Genomic DNA, 12,067 nt, shown 5'->3' on the forward strand with positions numbered 1-12,067 from the left:
GGTTTCCTTAAGAGTAGGAAAGGGAAGGAGCAAAGCCGGCTGGCATGATCTGTTGTAACTTTTAAATGCCATGGGTCAGAAATAGATCTGAGGTATGGCAACTTGGAGTTGCCAAACAATGGGGTATGAGGTGAAATAGTATTAACTACACCAAGAGTTGCCGCCGCCTGCTCCCAAACCCAAACTGTCGTAAACGCATCAGAGTCATCATCTGCAATGCAGCCCTCGTCCCTTGATATACCAGTCTAGTCAGGGCTGAATAGGACCCCAGGATAGCAGTATCCAGGTTAACTGATGGATTCGATTGAGTTTGTGCAAACCACCAGTGTACATTGACCAACACTGCCGCAATAATATTTCTGGAAGCAAAGCAATCCTCCTGAAGAGAGGGGTAACTGCAACTTGGATTTTGCTGCACGAGGAACCAATCCAGCCCAAATAAAGAATGTAATAATCTTATCTAATTTGGTAAAGAACGAGACAGGAATAGGAAACGGGGTATTTCTGAAGACATAAAGAAATTTCAGTAGAAATGTAATTTTAAAGAGGTTTTCACGTCCTACCAGAGTTAGGGGAAGTGTTTCAAATCTGACATTTAAGTATTAACTGCTGTAGAACAGTGTAGACATTGTCTGCCAAATAGCAGGAGAGGTAATTTTGTATGATAATGCATACATACTTAATTTGAAACACACTTTGCAAAGGAGTTGAACTGGGAGACGGGGGGGGGTTGAGTAAGTCAAGGGAAACAAAATCAATTTATCCTAGTTAATACATACTGCAGAGAAACCTCCATAGAGATCAATAATCGCCATGGCCGCAGTGAGAGACTGAGGCATTGTGCAAATATAAGAGGCCATCAGGCCACCCGCGATGTCTGAAGAAGTAGGGCCATGGGTTCAGTCACTAGGGCAAACAGCCCTGGCAACAAAGGACAGCCCTGTCATTGTGGATAGAGTGGCATTGGTCCGCACCCAAGAAATGCCCAGAAAACCCCCCTTACGCAAAAGGGCTATATTAGTATACAAACATGAAATGCACTAGGATCGTTGGTTCAAATCCCAACCACAGCACTACCTGCACAGAGTTTGCATGTTCTCCCTGTACCTGCGTGGTCTTCCTCTGGGTATTTTGATTTCTTGCCAGACTCCAAAAGACATGCTGGTAGGTTAATTGGTTCCTGTTTAAATTGGCCCTAGTACTGTATGTATGAATGTGAGTTAGGGACCTTAGACTGTAAGCTGCTTGAGGGCAGGGACTGATGTGAATGCACAATATATATATATATATATATATATATATATGTATGTATATGTAAAGCGCTGCGTAAATTGATGGCAGTATATAAGTACCTGTAATAAATAATGTATTTTGACAGCATTTCTTTTGGCCTGGGAAGCATGCAGATGTGAAACACAACTGTGAGTATCAAGTCAATCCACACACCCTATTACCATAGCCTGTTGGTTCCATTACCTGTAATCGAGGTACCTTTTGAATGAATCGGAATGAATCGGATAGTGTCAATGGTTAAATCCGCCACATGACTCCAGTACATCTTATGCCGCGTACACACGATCAAACAATCCGGTGGAAAAGTGCGGCAAACTCAAGTCCGCCAAACAATCCCCCCGTATGTAGCCTCCGGCATACTTTTTTGACCCGACAGTACGGCGGACTTAGAATTTCGTGTTGCACATCAATCTGCCCGCCGTACTCGCATTTCGGCGGACAATCCGGCCGTGTGTATGCCAGTCCGCTGTACTTTTGAAATGAGCGGACTTTTCCCGCACGGAGAAAAGTCCGCTCATTTCGAGCGGGTCTCCAGGTAAGCGGGGCCCGCGAAGGAGACATCGCTGGCCCCGCCGCCTGGTATGGACTTAAAGGGGAACCCCCAACGCCGAAAAAAATCGGCGTGGGGGTCCCCCCCAAGTCCACAACAGACCCTTGTCCGAGCACGCTACCCGGCCAGCCAGGAAAGGGGGGCAAGCGAGCGCCCCCCCCCCCCCCCCCTCCTGAGCCGTACCAGGCCGCGTGCCCTCAACATGGGGGGTGCCATGGGGAAGGGGGGCCGCGCGGCGCCCCCCACCCCAAAGCACCTTGTCCCCATGTTGATGAGGACAAGGGCCTCTTCCCGACAACCCTGGCCGTTGGTTGTCGGGGTCTGCGGGCGGGGGGGGCTTATCGGAATCCGGGAGCCCCCTTTAATAAGGGGGCCCCCGGATACCAGCCCCCCACCCTATGTGAATGAGTATGGGGTACAATGTACCCCTACCCATTCACCTGTAAAATAAAAGTACAAAAAAAACACAGGAGATAAAATACTTTATTGCACAGCTCCGGGGGTCTTCCGTCTTCGGGGGTCTTCTCGCCGGACTCCTCCGCTATCTTCTTGTAGCTCTTTTGCTAGCGGAGGAGTCCGGCTTTCTTCCTCGCCGCCGGCCTCTTCTCCCGACTTCGGGGGTCTTGTCCCCCTCTTCGGTTCTTCTGCCGGGCCACCGCGCCTTCTTATAGCTCTTTTACAGGCGGTGGCCTGGTCTTCTGTCGCCGCTGCCGCCTTCCGTTCTTCTTCTTCTTCTTCTTCTTCTTCTTCTCCTTCTCCTGGAGATGTTGACTCGACGCTCTCTCCGGCCACAATGCCAGGGATGCGCTGCGCGGCCACTTATATAGGGACAAGGGGCGGTGTCACATGGCTTTATGTCACATGGGTTGGTGTCACATGGTGACCCCGCCCCCTTACGATGTCACAGTCCCCATGTGACATCAACCCATGTGACCAACCCATGTGACATAAAGCCATGTGACACCGCCCCTTGTCCCTATATAAGTGGCCGCGCAGCGCGTCCCTGGCATTGTGGCCGGAGAGAGCGTCGAGTCAACATCTCCAGGAGAAGAAGGAGAAGAAGAAGAAGAAGAACGGAAGGCGGCAGTGGCGACAGAAGACCGGGCCACCGCCTGTAAAAGAGCTATAAGAAGGCGCGGTGGCCCGGCAGAAGAACCGAAGAGGGGGACAAGACCCCCGAAGTCGGGAGAAGAGGCCGGCGGCGAGGAAGAAAGCCGGACTCCTCCGCTAGCAAAAGAGCTACAAGAAGATAGCGGAGGAGTCCGGCGAGAAGACCCCCGAAGACTGAAGACCCCCGGAGCTGTGCAATAAAGTATTTTATCTCGTGTGTTGTGTTTTTTTTTTGTACTTTTATTTTACAGGTGAATGGGTAGGGGTACATTGTACCCCATACTCATTCACATAGGGTGGGGGGCCGGTATCGGGGGCCCCCTTATTAAAGGGGGCTCCCGGATTCCGATAAGTCCCCCGCCCGCAGACCCCGACAACCAACGGCCAGGGTTGTCGGGAAGAGGCCCTTGTCCTCATCAACATGGGGACAAGGTGCTTTGGGGTGGGGGGGCCACGCGGCCTGGTACCGCTCAGGAGGGGGGGCGCTCGCTCGCCCCCCTTTCCTGGACGGCAGGGTAGCGTGCTCGGACAAGGGTCTGTTGTGGACTTGGGGGGACCCCCACGCCGATTTTTTTCGGCGTTGGGGGTTCCCCTTTAAGTCCATACCAGGCGGCGGAGCCAGCCACGTCTCCTTCGCGGGCTCCGCCTACCTGGAGACGCGCTCGAAATGAGCGGACTTTCCTCCGCGTGTGTGGGCGAGTCCGTTCATTTCGAAAGTACGGCGGACTTAGTACGCCGTATTAGTCCGCTGAAAAAGTGCTGTGTGTGGGCAAGTAGCCCGTTCAAAAATTCAGACGGACAGTTTGGCGGACGTCCGCCAGACTAAGTACGTCGGACAGATGGCTACGTGTGTACGCGGCTTTAGTGTTTATGGACTACACTACCTGTTATCCCGAGGCTGTTGCTTTAAGTAACACCTTCTCCAGAACCATCAACACATCCACGTGTTTTACTTGCACAGGGATCTCCTAAGAGAAATCCAAACAGATCAAGGGGCTTCCTTTATTTCAAAGTTTATGTAAGTGCAATTATTTGAACATTAGGCAGTTGCATACTGTGCAAACTTGATTAGTAAAATGGGTTAGCAAAACTGTCAAAAGTATGCTAATAAAGATGGTAAAGATAGGGTAGACTGGGATTGCTTATGCCTTTTCTGTGTGCAATTAGAAAGGTCCCACAGTCTTCCACAGAGTTTCACTGTTGTATGGGTAGCATCACCGAGGGTTTCAGGATATTGCAAAGGAAAATGGGGGACCAAAACCACTCCCTAAAATAGTTTTGTGTAGCATATCTTGGCCATATACGACAGAATTGCTTCAGTAATGTTCAAGAAAAAAAAAATACTCCCTCATGTGAGTCATGGGGAGGTGAAGATATTTATTGTGCCCTAAACAACAACTAAAACAATTGCCAAAAAAACACCTATTATATTAAAACTTGTTCCATCCATAAAAAATATTCACTACAAAACTACAAATTCCAGCATCCAATGTCTCTGTAGGATCAACGTGTTTTGCCTGTATTGCGGCTTCTTCAGGATTCACTTGTTTGTTAATGTTAAAAGTGCAGCCAAAAAGAATATATATGGACATACTACACTTTGTACACTGTGTCCACTGTAAAGTTATTACGGTCAAATCCATCTATTATTCTCATCTACCGTAATATTGTTGTATAATGTACACCTCCAATCACTAAACCAGCCAGATGGAAAAAATTGGCAGCATCCGGAATTCAATAGGGGATGAATATCAATCACCGATGAGCACATTGGCCAATACAGCCATCTAAGACTTTGCATTTTAAATACCATCAAACTGGTGCAGGGAAATCCGCCAGAGGAACACCCAGTTACCTATTTGAGCGGGAAGCTGGGAGAAATCATATTGTAGAGTGAGCTTGCCTGGACATTAAATGGGACTTGGAGAACCTGTGGTACTATGTGCTGAGACACCGCTTCCAGCTAATAGCAGACAATGCTACCTTAACATGGATGCAGGGGATTAAGCTCCATTTTTCCACCTCCTAATTAGTCTTTCCTGGGGTTGAACAGGGCAATGTGTGTCAAAAGCTGCATGCAGGCTGTAATGGAGCATATCTGACAGTCTGTGGTCTCACCACAATCAAGGGAGCTAAATAGCTTTTTTGTTTATTAAAATTACCCCTGCAAGAGAACCTCTTTTGTTTTGCGTTTTCTGCAACACCTGAAAAATCTGCCTGAAGTGGATTACCCCTTTTAATATGCTATATATATTTTCAAGCTGATAAGTGGTTCCCACACTTATATAGGGGTGCAAAACCTAAGTGTACTCAAAAGAACAAAATACAACAGCAGAAGAAGAAAGTTAGGCATTCACAGTATCCCCAAAGAGAAAAGTATTCCATCACTAAATGGCCAAATTTTTCTGGGGCAGTATTTCACACAGATTCATTTTATGGCTAGTTCATATCAACGTCTGAGTTAGAGTCCTTTGTCAACTAAGTGATTCTGAAGCAGATTTTTCAGTGCCTAGCAATCAAACAGCGAAGTTGAGGACCGAGGTAAGCTCCACCAGTATGAAAGCCACCACTGATCAATAGCTTCAGGTCCATTGTCGGCATACAGTTTCCTTCTGTTAGAGTGAAGCTTGCACCTGGAAATTAGCAGCTTGACAACTTGCCACAGCAGACTCAGAGACTTTAAATAGAGACTGTGTACAGATGCAATTTACTTCCCCAAATGTGAATGGAACCATTTTTTTCAATACATTAAAGGTATTTTTTACATTTATCTACACCCCTTTTTTTCTTTTACATGAGTAGTGTAAAGCTTTTCTGTTTGCTGAACATCTGCGCGTCACCCCAAATTTGCGAGTAGAATTATCAATTTAATTTTTTTTACCTTTTGCCACAAGAATTACAGTAGGATGTGCCTGATGCATTATATTTCTAAGAAAGAGAAAAACCGGCCTTTTGGCTAAGATCAAGTGTAGTATCTGTTCTTATCAGTTTAATATCTGATACGTCCCCTATCTGGGGACCATATATTAAATGGATTTTTAGAACAGGGAGATGGAAGAAGAGCTTGCTCTGTCCACTCCACGCATCGACCTGGTATTGCAGTACCTCCAGGACCGGTGCAAAAAAAAAAAAAAAAAGAAAGAGAAAAACCTACCAGTCATCTGAACATCAATAGTATGTAAGGCACTCTATACCAAAATCTGCCTGTGATAAAAATAGCATAAGTGACATCCAGCGTGCATTTATGAAATACTGTTCTTGGCAGACCAATCCATTATTTGAGAATGTAAGTGAGAAAATGGATGGAAGTTCAGTGGATGTAGTTTATCTAGACCATGGGTCTCCAAATTTCTAAACAAAGGGCCAGTTTACTGTCCTTCAGGCTTTGGGGAGGAGGGGGCAGAGTGTGGTAATTGGGGGTAGAAATTGCCCTGCTGTCAGTGAAAGTAAACGGTGCATCTTTGGCATTAGGGGGAGAAATAATGCCCCATTGTCAGTATCGGTGTGTGAAATAGCACCCCTTTGTTGGTGTCAGTGAAGGAATAATGCCCCATCACTGGTTTCAATCGGAGAAATATTCCCCTTTTGTTGATGGCAGTAACAGGAATTATGCCCCATTTGTGTCAGTGGGAAGAAAAGTGCCCCAAGAGACAGATAAAGGCAAAGGGCCGTATCTGGCTCCAGGGCAGCAAACTAGAGACCACTGATCTAGACCTTGCATTGAGTAAAATCAGTCACGCTGTTATGAGAACGTATACTTTGTCTTAAATGCAGTTTTAAAAATTTCTTTGGTTCCCAGAAAATTTGTAAGCTAGAGGATAAAATATCAGATGAAAAATAAACTGCTTAAAACACAGATAAAATACGTATAAAGCAAAAATCTGTTCAGTTCTGAGATTTTCACAGTTCTGCTATAGAGCCCTGTCTGGCATGGCAGGAAACCAGATTTTTCTCTTCTGCAATTTTTTACCACCTACAGGTCTTCTTCTTATCCCCAGCCTGTCACTGGACAGTGAAAGGAAAAGCAGCATACTCATGAGCTTACTACTGCAATGTAGCACATCTGAGTGGCTTCTTGTACTGCCTCTACCTCCCTCACGTAGAATATGTATTTTGTATATATATATTATACAGTGAGGAAAATAATTATTTGATCCCCTGCAGATTTTGTAAGTTTGGCCACTTGCAAAGAAATTAAGGGTATATAATGTTTATAAAAAACACATAAAACAAATTCTATAAATGAAGGTGCAGTTCATTGAGTAAAATAAGTATTTGATCCCCAAGCAGAACATGACTTAGTACTTGGTGGAGAAACCCTTGTTGGCAAGCACAAAGATGTTTCTTATAGTTAGTGACCAGGTTTGCACATATCTCGAGGGATTTTGGTCCACTCTTCTTTACAGATCTACTCTAAATCCTTAAGGTTTCTTGGCTGTCTCTTGTTAACTGGAAGTGTCAGCTCCCTCCATACATTTTTTATAGGGGTCTGGAAGACTCATCCACAACCCATCTTCAGTGTTCTGGCTGAGGAAAGAAGGTTCTTCCTCAGGAATAATCTCCCCTGCGGGAGTGTGATCTGTAAAATGAAGTGAGATCAATACAAGTAGGAAGATACAGGATAAATACTCTGAGGAAGACATGTGACCCTGTGATGACATGTAGGGGAGGGACGGTGACGACAGTGGCATCCAGTGTGGGGCTGTGAGCCGGATCTTTGCCTGAGCACTAGTTGGGGATAAGAAGCACTCTTAATGAGAAGCTGCATCTTTGTTTTTTCATCACTGTTTCACTTTATTTATACCTTTTTTTGCATGGACTATTTATAATCTGCACGGATTTAAATTATCCACTGATATTGTATTAATTTATGTATATTTGATTTATGTATATTCAATAGAGCACTGTGATCCACAGTTTTTTATAATTTTGTTATTATAATCATTCCATTACTTTGGTTACTGTAACGGGTTGCTATTTAAATTTGGAATATACAGTACTTGGCACATTTATGTGTGGACAGTACCAGCAGCATAGTCAGCCTACCTTTTGGTTATTATTTTCATTTAGTAGCTTGCAGGATTTTCACAATATATAAGCCCTAAAGCATCCTGTTTCCACCTCCGTGCTTGACTGTAGGGATGGTGTTCTTAGGGTCATAACATTTTTCTTCCTTCAATAATGGTGAGTCGAGTTAATGCCAAAGAGCTCAATTTTGGTCTCATCTGACCACAGCACTTTCTTCTTCTCTGAATCATTTATATGTTCATTGGCATGACTGTCGATGTGCCTTCTTGAGGAGGGGGACTCGCCATATTTGGTGGAAGAAAAATGCTGACTATGACCCTAAGAACACCATCCCTACAGTCAAGCATGGAGGTGGAAACATTATGCTTTGGGGCTGTTTCTCTGCTAAAGGTACAGACTGACTTTGCAGCATTGAGGGGCCAATGGACGGGGCCATGTATTGTAAAATCTTGAATGAGAACTTTCTTTCCTCATCCAGACACTGAAGCATGTCTTTCAGCATGACAATGACCCAAAACATACCGCCGAGGCAGCAAAGGAGTGGCTCAATAAGAAGCACATTAAGGTAATTGAGTTGCCAATCAGTCTCCAGACCTTAATCCAATAGAAAATGTATGGCGGGAGCTGAAAGTTTGAGTTGCCAAGCGACAGCCAAGAAACCTTAAGTATTTAGAGAATATCTGTAAAGAAGAGTGGACCAAAATCCCTCCAGAAATGTGTGCAAACCTGGTCGCTAACTACAAGAAACGTCTTACCTCAGTGGAAAAAACCTTGTTGGCAAGCACAAAGTCTTGTTTTGCTTGCGGATCAAATACTTTTTACTCACTGAACTGCAACTCAATTTATAACATTTGTATTGTGTTTTTCTGGATTTTTGGTTGATATTCTGTCTCTATCATTTAAAAGAAACTGATGATAAAAATGATAGCCCTGTTTCTTTGTAAGTGGGCAAACTCCCAAAATCTGCAGGGGATTAAATATTTTTTTTTACCACTGTGTGTGTATGTGTGTGTATATATATATACACAGTATATGTGTGTGTGTTTCTCTGAATGTCCAGGCATACATTGACAGATAACAGTCCATTTACAAATGAAAAGGAATATACTCAGAATTGGCCATGTTTACCATCCTAGAAAACAAGGGTTGTAGACTCTAGAGTTGTCCTTAATTGTTATTTTCAGTAACTTCAGGGTAGAGTGTTCATCTTGTTTAACAAGATCAAAAGTGTTTGATGAACCAGTTAGCAGCCTTTACATCTTGGCAATTGAGGAAAGAAATTGTATATCAAAAACAGATTTTTTTTTTTTTTTTTTTTTTTTTAAGGAATGATCTAGGATATGTTTATACTGTTGCATGCATTGAAGCCATCTAGGTGCATAATATAGAGTGGACATATATACTAGATGTATAGAGTAGCCATATGCTTGGCAGGATAAAACAGGAGAACTGGGGACTCTGAAGGCTTCTGATCATTGTTGTATTTGCAAGTAGTCTGTTGGATTTTGTCATCTGGTTTGTGATCCATTAAATGCTATATTGTCTCTGGAAAAGAACCAAGTTGCTGCCTGGAGATACGCTTGGCTTGGAGGAGTTTCCGATCTATATCTGTCTGCGCCCTCCTGTTTAGACAATACTGATAAATACATTCAATTATTAGTCCTTAATATTATATACAACATATTTATTGGTACCATATTATTTATTATTACAACAACCTAGTATGAGCTCTATTGTACAGGGGGCTAATACAAAGACAAATTCAGGTACTCACACTGCCAATACTTAAAAAAAAATAAAAAAAAAATAAAGATGCATTATTAAATACAAAGTCACGTTAAGTCCTGATTGGAGGGAATGGATATACTCCCCCATTCACACACTACACAGAAATGATGAAGAGCAGTGTCTGTAATCACTAGCTGTGTGCTGGACCACCATCTCCCATCACTCTTTTGTCTCTTGTGTTGGGAAAAGCTGTCAGAATTGACAAAAGATAACAGAGGAACTAGACAGCAAAGAGAAATGACACTTCAGAAAGAGGCAAGTAAACACTATAGAAATATGTGCTTTGTTCAGATTTCATGGCTGAGGTTTACAACCACGTTACATTATGATATAAACTCTGATGCTTACCTTACCTTACCTTACCTTAAGCATGAAAAAAAATTAAAACTTTACTTTTCAGCAAAGTGAAAATCAAGAGGGACATGACAGCGTATCACTTTTCTTTTCTGCCAAATAAACTTTGCTTGCTATGTACCTTGTTTTATTTTTTTGTACTCTATTGTTATATACATATATAATATTGTCTTTCCATCAGTTTTTTTTCTCACCTATCATCTTTATTTTTCCCGACTAGTAAAGTTTGGAATGCTTGATATAGAGAACTAACAATCCATATAAAGATATGTTGGATTTTTAACTAGCCATTACTGGTTAGTAACCAACAAAGGCAAATTGAACTGTCACATGTTCTATTTTATATATATATATATATATATATATATATATATATATCTCAAATTACTTTAACAAGAATGGAATGGACACATCTCCCAATCAGATTCAGGCATTTATTCTGCCGCTGTCATTTTCCATTGCAGAATTATATCTAATTGGCAGAGGATGTGAAGATGCGATGGCTATTATATCCTATACGTTCATACCGCAGGCTTCTGTTTTATTTCTGCTAGATATTCTAATTTGCACTGGCTGATTATAGAGGAACAGGAAGACATGTAATGTTAGTAAAGAAAGGGCATGATTGAGGTGCTGTCTCTGGCTGGATGGATGCTGATTTTATATACATTGATGAGATAAAGCAAATGCTATGGATCAGAAAGCAGCAATACGTTCTCTGCTGTATGTGATTGTCTTTCTAACCAAAAGAGGAGGGTCTAAAAGTTTAAAGGAAAAAAAAAAATCAAATGGCATAAGGACCCTTTTTGTTTGGCTCATCATGGTATGTCAGATATTCAGGTGAATGTGAGAACCATTAGACCACTAAGCTGCCAGTAATGGGGAGATTGTGTTCTGTTTATTCATATGAGTGAACCTGTTAGTTATTCTGGGTTATTCAAAAAGACAAAAGGTACAAGCACCTCTTAGTGCCTGCATTTACTTTTTCACTCTGCTTTTACTTCTTAGTGCCAGTACAGGTTGATTTTAAAGAGCTTTCTGGAAATGCAAGTAGACCAGGGGACTTCACTGCTTTCTGAGCCATAACCTAAAACAAGTATGCATGGTCTAGACTGGAGACAGATCAAAGTTAGATCTGCAAACCTGTTCCAGGTCACTAGCTCAGAGTATTGAAGTTAGAGGACCAGCGGGACAACCGGGCAGCTAGCATGTTCAAAAGGAGAAAGCTGCCTCCGTGTTTATTCCATGACAGGTTGGTATGCACTTAGGTTTGTGTGGTAAGCTGGCAAATTGAAATACATGCTATTTTATCTTTTTGGAACTTCATTGGTCCATCAGATTATGCAGTTAGATCTAATTGCCTATTATAAAAATCTAGTGTTACACTGCTCAGATTTATTAATAATCCTGAATATATAAATTATTGATAAATAGTTGTGGATACATAGAAGACTCAGGAAAGTTCTTATACAGCAAGTGCTAAAACGCTTTTTACCTTTATGTGGGGAATATTCATTCACCTGGTTATTCACTGCCAATATGGAGCATGGTCCAAAGCTAGTATAAAAATTGCAGCAGATCCTATTTTTTTGTGATCTAAACAAATACAAACAGATCTCTCAGTGACTGTATGGCCAGCTAAAGCCAAGAAAGGAATTTGTAATTTAAGGTGCAGTCGTGTATCAGATAATCACACTTCTACTGACACTTACCTTTCTACTTGCAGAGTGGGGGCATGTCAATCCCCCCCATGAAGATGGTTGGCTCACGACTGAAGACTGTTCAGCAGAGCAGTGGAGACAAGAGCAGCAAGCATTCCAAACAAAGGATGGAGTACATGAGGATCCAGGGACACCAGCAGGTAGTTTATCTGTAGAGAAGATGTGAGCACAAGGTTAGCACACACTGACTCCCCTCTCATGTTTCATTTAAAAACCTGCATCA

At 42.7% G+C, this 12,067-nt stretch overlaps 1 protein-coding gene and 1 non-coding gene across 4 annotated transcripts in view; both read left to right on the forward strand.

The window, feature by feature from the left end:
• The window catches only part of SRCIN1 (SRC kinase signaling inhibitor 1), a 942,827-nt gene that overhangs the window by 906,657 nt on the left and 24,103 nt on the right, over positions 1 to 12,067 (forward strand). For all 3 annotated transcript variants that reach the window (XM_077459390.1, XM_077459392.1, XM_077459391.1), the window contains one exon: positions 11,850 to 11,984. In XM_077459390.1, coding sequence (XP_077315516.1) covers positions 11,850 to 11,984 — 135 coding nt within the window. The remainder of the gene's footprint in view (positions 1 to 11,849; positions 11,985 to 12,067) is intronic.
• Positions 5,894 to 6,080, forward strand: LOC143937530 (U2 spliceosomal RNA). The gene has a single exon (XR_013263667.1). It is a non-coding gene; the product is annotated as a U2 spliceosomal RNA (small nuclear RNA).

Source organism: Lithobates pipiens, unplaced genomic scaffold, assembly GCF_037356315.1.
Source record: "Lithobates pipiens isolate NorthernLeopardFrog02 unplaced genomic scaffold, aLitPip1_a1.2 Scaffold_28, whole genome shotgun sequence".
NCBI classification, from domain to species: Eukaryota; Metazoa; Chordata; class Amphibia; order Anura; family Ranidae; genus Lithobates; species Lithobates pipiens.